This window comes from Rhea americana, unplaced genomic scaffold (genome assembly GCF_003343005.1).
Source record: "Rhea americana isolate MKP2758 unplaced genomic scaffold, rheAme1 scaffold_24, whole genome shotgun sequence".
In the NCBI taxonomy this organism is placed as follows: Eukaryota; Metazoa; Chordata; class Aves; order Rheiformes; family Rheidae; genus Rhea; species Rhea americana.
This window is the reverse complement of record NW_028186357.1, coordinates 187,726-207,457: the sequence shown is the minus strand read 5'-3', so window position 1 is coordinate 207,457 and position 19,732 is coordinate 187,726. Positions and strand designations below refer to the sequence as shown.

The 19,732-nt window shown below is 40.0% G+C and overlaps 1 protein-coding gene across 3 annotated transcripts in view; it reads right to left on the bottom strand.

The window, feature by feature from the left end:
• The window catches only part of BTRC (beta-transducin repeat containing E3 ubiquitin protein ligase), a 102,132-nt gene that overhangs the window by 12,989 nt on the left and 69,411 nt on the right, over positions 1-19,732 (bottom strand). For all 3 annotated transcript variants that reach the window (XM_085306382.1, XM_085306383.1, XM_085306381.1), the window contains 5 exons: positions 12,779-13,010; positions 7,780-7,966; positions 3,264-3,360; positions 2,101-2,238; positions 1,462-1,580 (listed from right to left, as the gene is read on the bottom strand). In XM_085306382.1, coding sequence (XP_085162508.1) covers positions 1,462-1,580; positions 2,101-2,238; positions 3,264-3,360; positions 7,780-7,966; positions 12,779-13,010 — 773 coding nt within the window. The remainder of the gene's footprint in view (positions 1-1,461; positions 1,581-2,100; positions 2,239-3,263; positions 3,361-7,779; positions 7,967-12,778; positions 13,011-19,732) is intronic.

Genomic DNA, 19,732 nt, shown 5'->3' with positions numbered 1-19,732 from the left:
ATATGATAAAGATTTCTAATGTCTTATTTTCTAATGCATGGAAGTTGAAACTTCTGGATTTCAAATGAAAGAAAAGTACACTGTCAATTAGCAAATTGACAGAATGCAAAAGAAGAAAGACCACAGACTACAGACCTGAACTAATAGCACACAAGCAATTTGCAGACAGGGCTGCCAAACTGAACAGGAGCTGGAGACCTACTGACTTCCCTGGACAAGTGCATCTCTGAGATTTGGGAAGCATTAAGAATCCATCTGTACCATCTATTGGATGACACCCCTCTTCCTGAGGAGACCCAAGGATAAAAGTTATGCATCCCATGTGCCTTTGGAGTCTGTACAAGCATTTATAGATACAGTGGGAAACAAAGTATTTCTGGGCAAGTGGCCAGTCTGCAATTTGGCCTGCCTGGTCTGGTATGGAAAATGATAGCGCTTGTTACAAAGATCAGCCTCTCCTTTTGCAGTCTGTGTTTAGCAGTTCCCACATTGTCTCCATACTGACTAACGTGGTGCTAGATTTCCAGGCAGGTGGTCTTGCCTAAATTCTGGATTCCTACTAATTAAAGGACCCCCAAAATCCAGCAGCACCACAAAACTGCATGCAGTACATGTAAAGGACGGAATTTAATGGTCACTAGTCTAACAGTGGCAGCTTACATACAAGCAAAGTAAGAAGCCTGCAGCCATAGGAACACATGCTAAGTTTCAGAAAAGGCCCACTGACAGACAAAACTTCCTGTCATCTGTAACTTCACTGCATGGGTACTTTTTGTACTCTGACAAGAAGAGGATACATAACAGCATGGAGAARACACACTTGCTCCCYCACCTCCAGGTTCATATTCCAACTCACTAATTCAAATGTGGCTGTATTTACACTGCAGATTTTAGACTCTCTGGTATCAGGTAATACGTCCAGTGAACTTCACTTCTCCAAAGTAAGCACCTCAAGTCTTGACTTGAGGTGTCCAGCCCTTTAATAGAGACTGCATGACAAGGTTAAAAAGATTGAATGGGAAGATATACCATGCTGAAATTGAATTTAAACTCGCAGGAGATCTAGTCATCCATCTTTTGTTAAAATTAAGGGAAATCGGGTAACTAAACCTTCAAACTTGCTTTCAGAACTTCAACCAACTTTCTAAAAAGACATTCTCAGGGAAAATTTAAAAACATTCTTAGGGAACATCCAAACATGCAAAACTGGGGTGAAACAAAATGGTCTTCCTAAGTCATCTTGAGCTTGACTGACCTTTGCTTAAGTTCTCATTTCTCCTGGACAGCCACTTGCATGGACATCTGATAAACAAGGACTCTTGAAGTAAACTCTTCAACAAATGTGCTGAACTACTTCATGGAACTGATTGAATGGCACACTTTTAAAGAAAGATCATTTCAGCAACTAACAAAGCCAAGATCTTAGAGGCAAATAGAAAGCTCAGAATGAAGAGCACACACCTGACCGTTGAATCTGACGATCCAGTAATGATCACCCGTTCGTCATACTGGAGGCACAGGACAGAACCCGTGTGTCCAGTGAGAACTCGCTTGCATTCCAATGTATTCTTATCCCAGATCTAGGATAGCAAACATTTAAAAACAGCCTGCTAAGTAAGGTTTTTACCACATAACAAGCACTGACTGGTCTGGCTGTTGTTTTTTTATTACAATACATCATCTATATTGCAATTAGAACTTCTTTAGTGGCGTGGGCCACTCTTTGTAGTCTTCCACAGGCTCTTTGGTACAATACACAATCATCTTTGATACTCCTGCCTTCATTATGAACATTGGTTTTATCCTTTTCATCAGGGCACAGTAATTATATAGTATATAATTACAGATGGACAGATGTTCTGCTAACAAAGTCTGCTCAATAAGCTCTCTTGCCACATACAACAGGCATACATGCTGTTCAGGGGTAGGGTGGGGGAAGGAGAAGGAGAAGGCTCGGCTACATGCTTAGAAGAAAAACACTCTTGGTATATAAAACCATTTAACAAGAGTATTGGCAGATGAAACTGAAACTAAGATAGGATATTTTTTATGGAGTAAGCACTATATGCCATTGGGTATGCCATCCTGGAAAAGTCTCACCTTGATAGTGTTGTCTCGTAGGCCACTTACTATCTTCTGATCATCATATTGTAAACAGTAAACCCCTTTGCTCGTCTCACTTCGGCAATGGATTCTCTGTAAACTGTGCCTTCCACACCGCCAGTTTGACTCTATTGTCTTGAGAAGACACAGGAGACAGAAGAGAAATAAAAATAAAGCATAGAACTGTCTTCCTCCCCCCCCCCCTTTTTTTTTTTTTTTTTTTTGAGAAGACAGCATATACTTCTATTCGTGCCTTTTGCTGCAGTTGGGCTCATACAATCATGTAGCACTCCAGAAGCAGCTTTTTTTTTTTTTTGAGAAGACAGCATATACTTCTATTCGTGCCTTTTGCTGCAGTTGGGCTCATACAATCATGTAGCACTCCAGAAGCAGCAACACACATGGTAAAATCAACTAAACAGACAAAGGCCTGGGAAACCTATTTTTTTGCTAAATTCTTCTGTGCTGTCTGGAACCGTGAGCTAAAAAGTTTTCTCTGTCTCCAAGTCTCTGTGATTCAATGATTAAATRACTAAAGAGAGAGTCTCAGCAGAGCTTTAGTCAAGTGCTTGTACAACACTGCCACAGCAGTACCTGAGCACCTCTCCTGTCATTAGAAAACTGGCTGAACATGTCATTTTGCTCACTACTAGATACAAAGCAACAGTATCAACTTGCTTTCTTTTTCCCTGAGTCTTAGTATTGCAACCTTTAGCAATGCACTTTCTCCCTGGCTCTGCTCCTGATATCTTCCCATAGTATCCTATTAGGTCTCATCTGCACTGGGTGGAATGAAGTACTGTGGAACAGAGAACGTCAAGATGGTACAGTGTTGTTGTGACACCTGACATGCATGTTGTATAGACTGCTGACCCTGCACGAGCTGGCGGGTTGGATCAGATGATCTCCAGAGGTCCCTTCCAGCCTTAACTATTCTGTGATTCCATTTTCAAACAGCTGACTGAGCATTCCAACTCATCCCTTGTCCAAAGGAGGAGGAAGCCCTGGGATAGAGGATGAAGCTCATATATGTATCCTGTATCTACAAACTCTAGACAAACACAAATACATCATATTTAAAGAAACCAATTTCAAAATTTCAGCCTCGTGAATAAATCAGGGAGATTAAAAAAAAAAACTCACTTGAAGATGTTTCTTACCTCTATGTCCTGTATAATTTTGGGGTAAAGTGCTCTGTAGAAGGAGTTGGGTGGGGCTGTTCCATCAGGAGGCTTATTTTTAAATAGATACTGTCCCCTGAAAGACAAAGAACACTCCCACTGAACACAAATCTCTTTCAGCATTTTGGAGAAAGGTCTTCCTGACATTTTAAAAGTGGATACCAACTGCTGAAAAGCACAGACAGAYTCATATTCACAGTTAACTTACTCCATAAGACAAGATGGTTCCTTGTTCCGTTTGCCCCGCAACATATCTGTGTTTCATTCAGACACTAATAAATTCACAAGAAAGCAGTTACTAGTCACTCAGGGAAGGGAAACGTATTATCTACTTTGGACAATCAGCCCCTTTAACTCAGTAAGAGATGAGAACGGCTCATGTCTACAACACACATACCCTTATCATATGTCACCTTGAAAAGAAAATCAGCAAAGGCAATGAAAGAAGCCTGGGAACCCTCAAAATCACTATGCATTCAAGGCCAGTTCTGATCTGTATTAGCAGGAGCAATATCAACTTTGGTACATGGACATTTTACTGGTACTACTAGATTTTGGTAAGCAAAACTTCATCTATGGTGCCTTCCTCATTTCAATACTGATTTGGAATACTCATATCCCAAGCTAGATTTTTGCTACAAAAAAAATCTGCAAACAGCAATCACTACCTGCTGTGTAAAAAACTTTAATTCCTCATCCTGAAGTTAAGAAGCCACCAAACACGGTGTGGAAGCTAGTAAACCCCACCATGGGCGTACTAACTGCTGTTCYGCCTGGCAACATGCCTCACAAAATTGAGAGAGGCACAAATGCCTCCGAGTGTAATCCTGGCATCAGAGGCACAGAGTTTACACTGGGCCAGTGCCCTGCTTCTCCCTCCCTTTCTCCATTATGGTATAATTAATTGTTCAATACTTCCTTGTGCATTTCTTTCTTGGCCTTTCCAAATGGTATAACTTGAAACTCATTTGAGAGACTGTGTATTAGCTGCCCTGCTGTCCTCTGGGCAAAATCGGAATTAGAGAAACCAGAACAACGAACCAAAGCTATTAGTTCATAAGGAGGTAGATGAAATATAGTAGTGAAGAAACAGAACAACAAATGCTCAAGAAAAGCATTTTGAAAATTCTTTAAATAAACTATTTTAAGTACAATTTGAAAGAGAGTTGCTTTCCACTTTGGACAGAGAAACTATCTGTGTTTTCAAACACAGTGATCAGCAGCTACTCACATGTGGAAAAATACGACAGAAAGACGCACACAGATCCAAGCAAACCACTCTGTAGATGGACTCTTATTCACTGTGATCTACTGCAAAGCAGTCTGGAAGTCCACACAAGAAAATTAAAATTATTGTCCCAGGGAAACTGAAAATATTTTGGAGATTTGCAGAATGCTGGCATATCCTGGATGACCTGGAATAGGTCCAGGACAACCTGTATATAAGTTATCTGCCTGAAAACTATACCAGCTGAACTAATAAAAGGTCTTGTCTCTACCTAAAAACTATCCTTTGCTACATGTACAGTCAGTTGTTAACAGTTCAGCTAAGGGATTGTTGGAATTTCCACGGCATCCCAGTGACCGTTGAACTGCAGATCTTTGATAAAAGAAACTATTGTTTGCAGTTTTTGATGACTGGCCAACTTAACTATTCAGAGGGACATAATAGCACCCCTTTGGGCTTCTGTTTTTATTCTCTAAATCTGTGTAACCCTTACTGCTTCCAGTCAAGCTRTCAGTGAAGGCTACCATGTTGCAGAATTGGGTGGTTTCTGCTGTAAACCACAAGCTGCTAATGCTGAAACCAGGCAGCCCAYGCGCCGAGCTAAGTGAGAAGCTGTAAGCAAATAACACCAGTCATCTATCATTCTGAACTGTCCACCTAGTCACTTCCTTGTGCCATTCATAGAGCTGATTACAAGCTATAAAGCTCTGTATGGCAGAGATGCAATTACACTGTATATTTCTTGTCTGTCTCTCTTAACCACCCTGCCATGCCTGCAGTTATATCTTCTAGAGCTAACCAGAGGGCAATCAGAAAGAGACTGCGTGACTTGCTGCTATGTTATTTTCTAAAATTTGGAGAGAGCCACCTCAGAACTATTAGCTATCATCTTTGACAAGCTGTAGAGAATGGGTGAAGTTCCAGAGAACAGGAAGATAACRACAAATGTAGTTCTTTTATTAAAAAAGGGGAAAAAAAAGAAAAAAGGAAGAAGGTAGACCCAGGGAAGCTGTGCACTGGTTAGCTCAACTTCAACAGGTTGGAGGTCTGAGAACATACAGTTAATTAGATAAGCTCCKAGAAGATGACAAACAACAGCCAACATTGATCAACACAGAATAAATCATGTCAAACTGGCCTAACTTCTATTTCTTCTATGGCATGGTTGTGCTATTATCCTAACTTCCACAGGGCTTCTGATACTCTCTCMCAGGGTGATCTCCTCAGTCAGCTAGAGAAATACAGTTCTTGGTGGAAGCACTCAAGGGTGCACACAAAGAATTGTTTACRAATGGCGCACTGTCAAACAGGAAGGCACCTGGGGTCTCGCAGGGGATCTCTCCTAAACCTGCCATTACAGAGCATTTTCATTAACGAAAAAGAATGGAACAGGGACCAGGTGTATTACATGGCCAATGATACTACAGTGAGGAGACGCTACAAGYATTTTGGAGGTCAAGATTAAATTCATAATGCTCCTGATAAAATGGAGAAATATTAAAAAATACACAGCGTCTAATTCAACATGGACAAATGCAAAGTTCGTAACTTAGTAATAACATAAACATGCCAGATGAGGAATACTGGTCAAGTAGATCTACAAAAAAGGCTGGTACAACAGTTATATAACAGTATTAAACTACTGTTATAATATAATAAAACTGTTTATACTATATAACTGTTTATTATACTACTATTAAAAAATTAAAAAGCACATTTTCTACTGGATAGCATAAACTGAAGTGTCCTCCATAAGACATGGAAAGCAGCCCATCCCACACTACCAAACCCTGGTGAGACCTCACAGTATGTCCAGTTGAGGACATCATCCTCCAAGAATGGAGTGGCTTAATTGGAGATGGTTTTAAATCAAGCAAACCAAGAATGACAAGAGGACAATAAAACATAGGACTAGGGTTACTTAGTGCATCTAATACACAGGAAACATGATTATCTTCAAACTTGTAAAAGACTGCTGCAAAAAAGAGAGTAAGAAACTGTCCTCTGTGCAGGACAAATACAATGAGCTGAACTGCAGTAATAAAGGCCGAGCCTATATTTTAGGAAAGTCTTTCTAACAGTAAAGATAGCAAAGCAGTTGAATTGCTTGACCAAGCAAAGCACAGGGAATCTCCATCAGTGAAGGTTTCTAAGAACAAGTTAGATAAACATCTGAGATGACTTAGAAGAAGTTGGCTCTGCCTTTAGGGAACAGGAGAGACTCTCTAACCTCTCAAGGAGTTCTTCAGACTTACAGACTTACAACAATACAGAGCAAAAGTCCAAGAGAGAACAAARCACTGAAGGGGATGTAAAAGTTAACAAAGTCATGGTTGTGGCAAGTAACCACTTCACTCTTTTCATACATATTACACTACTGGAAGGAGATCAACAGAGTACTTATTTTTGAAGGACATTTCATAATTGTGATTTACTTGGCCTTCACTTCCTGAGACAAACAGTAAAACAAAATTAACCGTGAAACACGAGTCTTTGTTTGCAATTCTGTATCTTTTTCTTTTTAATAGCAACCAAAATGCCTGAGCTGTCACTTTTATCTTGTTTATGAAATATTCATACCCAGCTTTCTTTCTGCCAACATCCTAGGGACACCCTTGGAAAAGAAAATTATGTATTAAAGAAGGTACCCTTGAGAGGGAAAGTTCTAATGAAATGTTAACAGAGCAGCTTCAAACTTGAGTGAGACCCACATTCTAGTAAGGCTATTCCAGATGATTATTAACTAATCTATCTGCATTTCTAAAGTCCCCTATTCTCTGTGGTACCTACCCTCAGCTTCCAGTTAGAAAATTAAACAGATATCTAATAGTGAAAATCTGCTGAGGAAAACAAACAGACCTATCAGGAAACAACTAATTCATAGCACATGCTGCCCCATTGCCACCCCTAAAAAAGCTCCTCTGAACTGCTGACAAGTTTAGTGTTCCCCTGTGGTGTACACAGCTTCTTAATTTGAACCGAATGACAGCTRGGTATAAAAATCTCAGTCTGTATGTCTCACTTGTCATGGTGGGATAAGAGCATGATCAGACAAGCAAGGTGAGGAAAAAGCTCCCAAATTGCCTGCATAGCCCATAAAACCCTTACTACCCAACCCCAGAACGTTGCTGTAAGCAAATGCCAGGTCTGGAACCAAAATGATGTTTCGGGGTGCTAAGTAACCCCTTTTCAAACAYGGGGTAAACACATAGCACCTACTGTCCTAAGTGGGGAAAAAATGGATGAAGACAGATGCAGTTCCCTCACCATCCTCTCCTCTCTGACAACCCCCTCCACAGAGAGTCTGTCCTGACCATTCTCTCGATCAGCTTCTTCCACAGCATGCCATCCGACGTGACCCGGTACCACTCCTTGCACACCAGCTCAGCAGCACATAATGATTTGGCATCCAAGTAGGACAGGATGTTCTCGGCAATGTGGTCCAATCCCCGAGCTAGGGGAGGGGGGTGGAGGGGAAAAAGAAAAGCATTATTTGCTGGGGAAATAAGCGGTTTAAAAGTACTCCCTTTGTCCAGTACAAAGATACTCTCTCCTCCCTATGCCTTTCCATCTACTTTTCTACACGCAGAGCTGGATCAAATGCACACAAGAGCATTTGCAGCTAAGTTCAGGAGTGAACAGCGTTCTCCAACTTCCTTTGGATATAACACAACAAGTCATTAAAAATAATAAAGAATCCAAGAAGTCATTCCAATCTATTTCGATGGGTTTTAGCACTAGGGGGATATTCTATGGATGGCATTTCCAACTCAGCGACTCAGCCCCCAAAATCTCTCTATATTAGGACCATTTCTCATCTCACTGCTACAGCTGTTCTCATGTTCCAACGGCTCAAAAGCTGTTTTTGCTAAAGCAGTAGCTTTTAAACGTAATGAAGAAAAAAATATATATTCCCAATGTGTGCCCTGAAGGGTAGTGGTACCTTTAGAYATGGGGGAGGGAAAGATATGCAGATGCACAGGGAAGTAGAGAGGGAAGAAGAGGTAGTCTAAGGAGAAAGTGAAGCAGGTTTGCTAGTATCATTTATTTCGGTGGGTGGAGAAAAATATGCATGAAAGTGGTATTTGCAAATATTTTCAAGTTCGAATACGAAGAGCAGCTTTGTTTCAACATGGCTGCAGTAAAATGTAAGCCAACGGAGCAAAAAACAAGCAACCAGCCACAATCATAGGGCATTGGCTCCATAGCCTGGTTAGAACCTAACAGCACAATGTAACTTGAATACYCGGGGGGGCAGAGAAGGTCATGCTATTTAACTTAGACTGGACAAATTTATTCAGTAAAAATCTGCTCTTATTCACTCAAATTCCATCAGCAGCACGACTTCAGAAGAATAAGATGCCTATTAAATGAGATGTCGCATAAATACAATTTCTCTTGGAGGCAGTTTAATTTGCAAGCGAGACACACAGAGTCAAGAGATTATCTCACTTCACAGGTCAAATTTCAGAGGCTTTGTGGAAGTTGTAGTTCAGACTCCATCATCCCCCAGGCACAATGTTCAGATCAACCAAAAAGGAAGCATGGCAGATTGGTATTACATGCATCTTCCCTCCTCTTCACATTTGGAACAGAGTTAAATGCGCCTTTTCTTGCTTTTAAAATGACAGCCTCAGAGAGAAGGTTCAGCTTGTCAGTGACACAGAAGGAAGAAGCAGCATATGCATTTTTACAGTCATATRGCCATACTTCAGCAAGCACATACTGAGGTGTAATCAGCTGGTTTTTATTAAAGTTCATGAGACACTGTGGGCTCCAATCTGTGTTTTTTTCGTTAACCAACAGAGCTCAAAATTATCTTTCCATGCCTGAAAATATGAGAATTCATCAGGTCTCCTCTTACTCCTTTCAAACATCCTGTATCTTTGTAAGGCCATTTTAAAATACATTTATAACACACTTTGGATCAGTTATCCTGATGCCCAGTATCTTATGCTTCCATTCATAAAGTGCMAAAAGCATGTGAATGGTATCACATGCAATCACAGAGTGGAGAAAGAGGCCTGATATTTCTTATCTTTATAGATGCAAAATTAGATGTCAACCTGCAGTATAAAAGCATCAGCAGCCTTTACAACATATTTAATCTAAAAGGATGTATAAATCTATTATATAAAACGCCTTAAAAAGAATGTTTGTGATTTTAGATTGACATTCTGGCAATTCACAGAGAGAGACAATGTTTTGGTGAAAAACTGGAATTTGCAGGACTTCCACAATTCAGTTGGGTGGATAACAGCGTGGACAATCATGTCCTGCTTCCCCATGCCTGATACCTTGCAATCCTGAGCTTTCCCCAGTGCGTGGGAACAGTCTATTTGCTTTCCCACCCTATGTTGCTTCCAAGCAGCCCACAGACATGCATCCACTGCCCYGGGCATTTACAGATGCCTACTCATATGGTATTTATATTGGTGGCTTTATAAAGCAGACTCAGAGCAAAAGTTATTTCATGTGGGGAATAGATTGGTGGCATCAAGGAAGGAGGGCTGCACTGCATCAACTGGCAGAATAATCCCCACTCACAGCTCTGCCTGTGACCCACCTGGTCTCTGTGCACCATCAGTAGTTGCACTTGAAATCTTGCTGCTGAAGGATGGATTAAGTGTTTCCATCACCATAAGTCACCCTAGCCATTGATCCCAGATCCTTCGCAGAGAAGGAATACGGCTGCTCTGTCCTCCTCACTCCCCTTACAGTGAATGAAAGGGCAGAGTTATTTTGGCCCAGTTACAAATTCAATTTTATTATTACGTTTTTTAGGAACAGCACAACTCTCTCAGCCATGTATTTTCCTGAACACCACTCCCTTAAAAAAAAGGAGAAGTTTCCTTTCACAAAAGGTTCTGCTAAATTAATGTAAAATATGATTAGCCCTTCAGATTTCCATACCTAACTTATCCTAGTAGTACAGTACTGATCCTTAAAGTAGTCCTATGCAGCTGGAGTTGAATGAATGTTTCAATTATTTCACAYGTGAAACCCTTACAAAAAATGACTTTCCTCATAAAAAATTCTAAGTTGAGACCATACTTTTTAAAAATGGAACAAAGTTTGTTAAGAGTATAGTTAATCTGTGTTGTTCAAACAACCTTAATTCTGTCCAAAGCACTGGGAAAATAACCTGAACCAATTTTAYTCTGTATTAACAAAGCATGTTCATGATATAAAACTACCTGAAATTCTAGTCATTCTGTGGGACATTACCAGGAGGTCAGAGACAAGATGCATCAGGATTTTGGAGTAATTTTATTGCTTAATTTACTTGATGGGTAGAGTAGGAGAAAGAATGAAGGAGTAAAAATGAAGCTTGCAGAACACGAGGTTTTGAGAAAGTTACAAAATACCTGAAGAGCTTAACTTATTTTAGATTACATGACTTAATTCATAATTCTAGTTTCAAATAAATGCTTATACTCTCCCTTTTCTGTCCCTGAGATCTTTTAATTTTTATAAAGCTTTCAATAATACCTTGATGACAAGCGTTTCACAGTACTTACAAAACTGCATAAGTATGAACACAATTCCTTTCCCGCCCTGTTCCCCCATCACATTCTGCATCTCTCTGATTGCAGAGCCTGAGCCCGTGTAATTCTTTGCCACCCATTATCTCCCTTAAAACTATATTCACTAGGACATCCACACTTCACAAATTTGCAAATTGATTCATATACATTATTTAAGCACACTATTCTCAGAATTGTTCAAATACCCAGATACTATCTGCCTAATTCCTATCTGTCCTACACTCCGAGGAAGTCAATTTTAAAGATAGAGCTACTTGACAATTGTGAAAAACATACTAACAAATGCAGTTTGGCAAGGAGATTTTGGGTGCCTCTGAAAAYGCTTCTAATGTTCGCCCAAAGTTTTCAGGAAAAAGCCTGAAGGATGACCTTAAACAAGGGAGAATGAGATATGCTGGCCTGTTTCAATGGAATTCTGTGGAGAAAAACCTGGAAAAAATGTGTATATAACTATATGTATACTTCCACTTTAGAAGTGGAGAAAACAGTGCCTTTTCAAAATACTCACCATTTTTCTGAAACAGAACAGCTTCACAAGTTGTAAAGCTGCTCTAAGTACATGAGATTACTGCCATTGGACTACTAAAAACTCACATAAAGCAGGTACTTAGCATAACTAAGATTTTTTTTTAAACACTAGAATAGCCATTTGATTACTGGGCACAACGAGCTTAAAAATCCAGAGAGTCTATATATTTARCTTCATAGCAACACTCCTGCAGTGSCTYTATTCTTAGTAAGATCCACAACTAAACATGCTTTTCTCTCTTCCAGCCCTACAATTGAAATTTCACCTTGTGAAATCCCTTCTGAAGAAATCAGATGACTGGACTCAACACACTGTGGGACTTCAGCAGTTCTTCAAAGGTGTCCACAGAACAAGCTTTGTGCAAGAAACAAGAGGCAAAAGCTGTAGCACTTCTTACTCAGGYCCATCTGAAACTAAGGAACTAAGCCATTGCAATGCTAATCTGTTAACTATCTATCTACATATAGAGGYATGATATTATGTTCTGAAAAAAGAGAGGCAGGAATTGCTGGCAGGTTTTGAAACTCCATTGCTGTATAAATTTGAGTATGWTTYATCTCYTTCTGTTTCRTTTTTTTCATCTATGAGACAGGAASAGTACAAAACCGCATGTATGCATTCTGGGAGATTCACTCAATGTTGTACCTGGGAATAGCTTGGACAATATTCTCAAAGAAAAGCTCTACCGAGGTGCAAAAAAACACACATAATATTTCTGTTCTTTGACCTGGTGTATGTTATTCTCTGGTGACAATTCACAGAAAATCAAATCACTGGTTTCAGGAAAGTACTTTACAAATAAAAAACAAAAAAAGGTCAGGGAGAATCTTGCTTGAGTGATCAAAAATAAGAGTAGTTTCAATTTTTAAAACTTTTGTTACTCRTGCATCATTATGGGCATCATGAGTACAACCATCTGCCCTGTGGCCTGTGTTGGGTGTCCTCTGCACACAGACAAAATCTATTACTTCCAGCCAAACCATGTTGATTTTAGATCACACCTTGAAAGATGGTAAGAATACTAAACAAAATATTACTRCATTTCATATTGTAAAATGTATCATCTATTTTGCAAACTGATCGTAAAAGAGAACTCTTCAGTAGGGCAAGTCAGAGTCACGGGAAGTCAAGCAGAAGGGTTTTCTGAAAGACAAAATAGAAACTCAACTTCCTCTGCTTGCAGAAATACCTGGCAGTGCAGTGATGAAGTCCCTCTGTAACATGGGTTTGAGGTACGAGTTTATATGTCCATGTTGGTAGTGACACATCTGGGAGATGAGGTGCTCCACAAACTCCACCTGGTCAGACTCGGACCACTGTTCAAAATACTTGACACAGAGCTCCTTCTCCTTCTCATAGCTTGCAGAGAGTTTTCTTTGCTTGGGCACAATCATGCTGGAAGTGCCATTGGCAAGTTTTGTCTGTGAAAGGGAAGGAAAGAAAACCCAAAACTTACGCGTGAAAAGATGCACAGGCAGTGTTACGATTTTTTGAAAAATAACAGAAGGAAAAAGCTTTCTGATGTATAAAGTTAGCCAAGACCATGGACCCAACTTGCCACTGTCATCCCGAGTACAGCCACAGCAAGCTGTAACCCCTGCAGGGTGATGCAGTTGCTTGCACCAGAGCTGCACACAAAGGACTCTGGTTTGATGGGAAAATACAAATGAAAATTTAATACAAAGACAATTTTATTTACATCTTACACACTGTAAAAACACAGATGGATTCTTAATGTACAGTTATCAATTACTTGAATGCACCAGAAAACTGCATTTATGATATTTTTCCTCTAAAAAATGGACTGCTGCTAAAATTAACAGAAAATACGTGAAATGGGTAAGAAAAAATTAAATAACACTTATTTTTAGTATAAAATTATACTGTAAGGATAAAGCTAGCTGAAACATACCTTGATATGTGGTATATACTTCTTTCACAGAATTAAGTATCTTAAACTTTCTGAGCACTGCTGAATTGTTGGAGAGAGCTTTCRGACATAACAAAACACTGATATTTCAACTCACTACTTGATAGCAAGACATAATTTCTGCTCTTTAAATGATTTAACTGGAAGAATGGCACATTTAACTGGAAGAAAAGCATTGCAATTCTATCATTTGTCCAAGTAAAATTAACTATTTGCTGGGAAATTACTTTTTCCTATACTAGGCACACAAATAATTTATATTAAATGGTAACCAAATGCCTTTTCTATTTCTTTTCAGGATTAGTTATGCCTACAGACTCCCATTTTTATAATCTCAATCTAAAACTACATACTATGGGCACACATTTAAAACAAGTTTTAAAGTGTTGCTGCAAAGACCCCAGTAATTCTCATTTTACTACTGTAAGTAAATCCCATGGAAAACATTCTTTGTTTCACTGTAACGGTTTAACACCAGACAGCACTGTTACAGCCAATATTATTAGATCATTTTTACTTATAAAATACATTTAGTGCTTCTCTATTAATTATCAAATAATTAAAAACAAATTACAGATTCCGAATATATAAAATACATATTTAGGGATGCCATATTTCCATTCTGTTCTGAATGTTAATTCTGTTCTGAATGTTAATGCATCAATCCCATCAGGGAGATTTTATTCACTTTAAAGGAAAAAATGAGAACCTAAACCTAGATATCTAATTATTTAGTATTAAGGCACAGATTAAATCATGAGTTAAAACAACTAGCGAGTTGTTTAGAGACCACAGAAACTATTTTAAAAAACTGGTATTAGAATGCAGAAATTCCTCATTTCTCTGGAGTAAAGAATTCCTGTATTACAATACCTCCTCTACCTGATGAAAATTTTTACACTGGAACACCAAAAACATACCAACTTTAAAACCTACTCAACTATTCATTTATTTTCTATTATGTTTAATTTTTTTAGAGAAAATCCACCAAACTTAAATATTCTCTCCAGCACTTCCAGCAGAGCTGGAGAGCCTTTCCTCTGGTAGAGAAGCATAGTAATTAGCTGACATTTTTAAGAATATATTTTTTCTGTTTCAGTATTATAGCTTAAGTTTCTTTGAGATGGCAGAACATAAGTATCACATCATAAATGCACAATTCTGCATCTCAAGGTTTCCAGCCTTACTTTCACTCCCCTCCACCGTCCCCTCATTTCTCTGAGCGTTCAGTAAGACCGTGTTAGCAAAGGGCCATGACTGATAGCAGAGCTGCACTATTTCATTTGGTCATCGCACAGACAGCACTGACTCCGAGTCACAAACCCAGTACAGGGCAGGAGGAAAGAAATACTCTCACTTGGGCCAACTATTTACATGGAGCAATCTCTAAAGAGATAGTGGGAATGAACTCCTTGCTGAGAAACGTTGGAGTCTTCCTGGCAAAGTCCACAGTTGGCAATAGCCTGGCATAAAATGATTACCAACAGACTGCACCGAACATCGGCCTTAAGGGACATTCTGGTCGTTTCTGCTGAAGTTAAGCTGCACTCCTCCCACCCTCCCCCCCAAAACCAAAAAACGCTGGATTAAGACTGCAGAGAGATGTTGTATTTTACAAGCTTGATCTCATTTCATTTTCTCATTTTGTTTGCTGCGCAGCCAATCTCACAACTTGCTGTCTCAATAGAGCATTTTTAAAAGAGCTAAACCTCTGCCTTCTAATTTGAGGGACTGTGGCGTTCAATTAATACTCTGGGCTGGGAGCAGAGCGGATGGTCGATGTGCAAGGATCACGGAAGGGGGAATCTCCTTTCACAGGACGGCACAGCGCACTAGCCCTACGCATCTTGCCTCCAACCACCGTCTCCCAAGAAACCTCTGCTTCCCAATAACCTCTACAGCTTCAGTCTAGGGTATCCAACAGAAGCTGCAACATCTGCAAAAAACAAGTAATGGCTTATGTATATACAAACAGATGGCTCAGATGGGACAAGCCAAGGCATTTTGACTTGATCACAAGTGAATGCAGGGCCCCAAGGTGGGAAGGATGAGTAAATTAAGAGGACACTGTCCAATGCTTGCAACAACCCTGGAAGGCAACGTCTAGGTTTATTTAGTGGATCTGCTTGCTGGACACATTTATGAAAAAGCACTCTGTGCGTCACAGTGTATACGTCTAAACTAGTGGGCAGGGGAAACCTGCATTTTTTTAGGTCCATGTGCATACTTTGGCCACATTCTGATCATGTCAGCTTGAGACCTAGATCGTACCATTGCCTGTCTCAGTTTCCCTTTGAAAGGAGCAAAGAAAAGCAGACAAGTAGCCACAGTGTGTGCAGCAGGTCCCGCAGCTGGTGACCAGGATGACAGGGCAGACTCCCAGCACACCCGTTTTACAGCCGACACTACACATGCCTCACCCAGGATGTCTGTAGCTACAGTTAAGAACAAAATTCCAAAATTTCAATGAGAAGATTCCTGAAAATCCACCAGGGGGTTCAGTGAAAAAGATCTGTTATTAAAAAAAGCAACAACAAAATAACAGCATCAAGCATCTGTATTATTAAAGTGTGTGTTTGGGGGGTAATGGTTACTAGCAGTAAGAGAATCGATTTGGCTTCCTGAGAAACCCTGATGACTCAACTATTCTGACCCACTGCTTCAGGTTCATGACAAACTATCTCAGAACAGTAACAGTAACTATTTGCTGGAGCCCACAACAGCCTACAACCTCTTCCCTCTCCTGAAACAATAACCAGGCCTAACCTGGAAATAGGAGAATTGTTATACATGCTGTGCATCCAGCTATATTAAATATTCAAGCAAATCCACCATATATACTTACACTTTTTATAAGCTTCACTTCCAAACGTGGTGAAGAACCATAAGCCTTGGTAGTCTGTCACCCTGGGAGAAAGTCTGGGTATAACACAGCAAACTATCAACTTAGAACAGAAAAAGCTGTTCTTGCTTCCCTTTCACAAAGTCAGGAAGGCAGGTTTGGCCCTGTAAGTGAGGACTCAGAGATGTCCAGGAYGGCTCTAGGCAAGCCAATTCATGTGCAAAAACAGCATAGGTGTCTTCCTATGGTGKTGTACCTGAGCTAGCAAGCTATGCCAGGAAACCCAGGGGACTGACTGTCGCAGGTTGGTACTAGCTCAGGGATCTATGTACTATGCTCCATTGCAGCCCATAATTACAAGACCATTTCTCCAAACAGCTACATTTAACACAAAGCACATTCATTTGCCCAGTGAAGTAGAAGAGGACTAATATATAAAGGACTTTAATCTAAATAATGGTTTGTAGTCATAGGAAAAAGCAGTATTTCAACAGAGATAAATAAAGCCTGGATAAGTCTACTGCTTTGTACAGAAAACAAAACAACTTTGGTGTATCATACCTGTAACCCATATATGACAACAAAGGGTATTTTTATTTCTGTCCAGTACAGGGGACTAGGGATCCTTTCACAGCACAGAAAAAAACAGGCATCAGCATAGTTCTCTGATTCTAATACAGGTGTAGTGTTTCCCCACCCATATCAGAAGTTACAACTTTATTTTATTTATTTTTAAAAACACAATGTCCTCTAATATTGCAGAGGACTTGGTTAAGGGACTTTCCATAGTGCAGATGAATTCATACACTTCCTGATGTAAAAAGACATCTCCTTCTCTTGAAAGAAAAGCTGTTTCCTTCTAGAAAATTGAGTGTGGCTTAAGCAATCCGAGCAAGCTTTGGGACCTTCTGAGCCTTCAAGACATCTTCATCCTGGAGCTCTGGGAAGACTGAGAGCTTAGACTACCACTGCAAATTTCTCAATTGAGTTTCACTCATGGCAAAAAGAAGCGACTTCYTTTTGATGTCCCAGCACCAACAGGTCACTCTGGGCTACCTCCCCTCCTTCCCACACTCACTGGGACCACAGGTTCTACCTCAGGTGTCTTCTGCTGCTTATTTGCAGCTGCAGCATTTCACCTTTAACTGCTCGCACCGCCAGTCACGATTAAGTCACTCATCTAGACAGAGCCACCTTAACAGGAATTTTGGATGGGTCTCAGTAAAGGGGAGGAAAAAAGAGGACATAATGTTTAATTATAAGAAATGATTGAAATAGGCACAGACATACCCCGGGTGCCTCTGCACTGCAGCAAGCTCTAAACTTGTTATCGTTAATGGTTTAAATTTCACTGTGCTAATCATTTCAGGACACAAGCCTTTCTTGATAATCTAATGAATTATTCCAACATCCTTCAGCAAAAAAAAATCCTCCATGACAGCACTAATTACAAGACGTTTTCCCAGTGCTTATGTAAAATATGACAGAGCAGCAGCTTAGGGAATTGCAGAAAACTGCTTCTAATTTCCACTGAGAAGCTGACAAACACCTCTCTTTCATCTCTCCCAGCTCTCGAGTAAGATTTAACTTTCTCATTTAGTTAATTACCGAGTGAGGATCATCATTTTCCCGGATCGGAGCGGCACAGAGCCTTTATCGTGTTAACTTGTGAACTTGATCGATGGCTGCTGCTAAAACTTAATAACTTCACCCCCTGGCAAATTGTAAGATAAATATAATAGGAGAAACTCTGACAGTAAAAACCTGCCAGAAATGAGCGCTGTGTTTATGTTTCTTTGCAGGCAGCAAAAAAACAACCGACAGCTTATTACTGGGTGCGTGTTACTTATATTTAAAAGACTCCAGGCAGTTAACTTTCTGCGTACTGTTCAAACTTTACTCACAAGATAAAAGACACTGGGGAAAGAAAAAGTAATGGGATGACAAAGAAAGGTATCACGGAGGTATATGTGCAGTGTGGGGGAAGAAGAAAAGGTACCTTCCCAATGAAAGTAAAGCCACATTYGAGCATACATTCCAAAATATTCTTTAAGATTAACCACAATAAAAAAAAAAAAAAAATCAGATGCGAAACTAGATTCAGCAGCAGCACAAAGCACAGGAATTCTAGAGCACGTTAGAAGCTGTGCAGAAAAGCAGAGGGGTTAAAAAGTACAACCATGGCAGTGAGGTATTTCAGTTTGGTGTCTGTAAAGCCACTATTAGCTAGAGAGCGTTAACGTGGCTGGCTTTTTCAAAGCTACTTGTGTGGTCACGAAATTGCTTGCTGCTCCCCATGACAAACTACCGCTCCAATGTAGCAATGTACCAAAAATGTTGAAATGAAGCTGAGTATGTAAGCCCAGGCCTCCATATTAAAGGGCAGAGCTAGTATTTCACAAGCCCATCAAAAGGGGTTTGTTTGCATGGCCTAAAGGCAGTAACACAGCATAATTAAGAGGACACAGGTTCAATTTCTATGGCTGACTTCTTCCTCTTTGGGCCTGTAATTACCAAATGTTGCAGAACTGATTTCCAGACCGCCAAGGCTAAGCAAAGAGGGAGGAAATCCTTTGTAGCTCCTTACCAGGAACTTCTATTAAAGAGTTTTGAGAATTTGCAGAGTAGAAAAGGGGGTCTTACCATGAAGACTGGGACCTTGCAAGCCACGGCACCTGAATGACAAGAGACGGCTAGCCTGCTTCTCATTTTTCTCTTTTACTGGGTGAACCTGCTTCTCCAACGTCTGACTTGACAGAGCTCAAAAGCTACAATGCTAAGTCATTAAACAACTCACTCCATTTAGTTTTATTTTAAAAGCTCAGTTTAGAAGCCACCCATTTCTGTCTGCCTCCATCTCACAGAGCAGGCTCTGTGAGGTTAACCATGGGTTTAGCACATATACAGACTTACTCGCTCAGTACTGAATTAGTTTCCACACTGCAAAGCTCACTGAAACATTCTGAAAGAGAAACGTAACCCACAAGTAGATGATCATCAATCACATCTGAGAGTCAAAAGAAAGCACCATGAAAAAAACCACAGCATCATTACTACTTATTTGCAAGGGAAAATTCAAAATTTACACTTATCCTTACAGCCCCTTGGATATACCATGAGCTAACCATTCTGCTTGGCTTTGGCTGTTAGCTGCTTGCCCACATCTGGTTTCTAATCACACTGCAGGAAAAAAAACTTTGATAAGAAAGGATACATCTAGATGAAAGATCACTGGAATTAAGCTGGACACAGCAGCCTAAGCTGCTGTACTTTCTGAAATCTTGGGGGACCAATAGTTTTTGGAGGTACCATCTAAGTACCTATGATGTGGTGTTAGCCTGAAGGGCACCCGGCTACGGATATTACCTCAG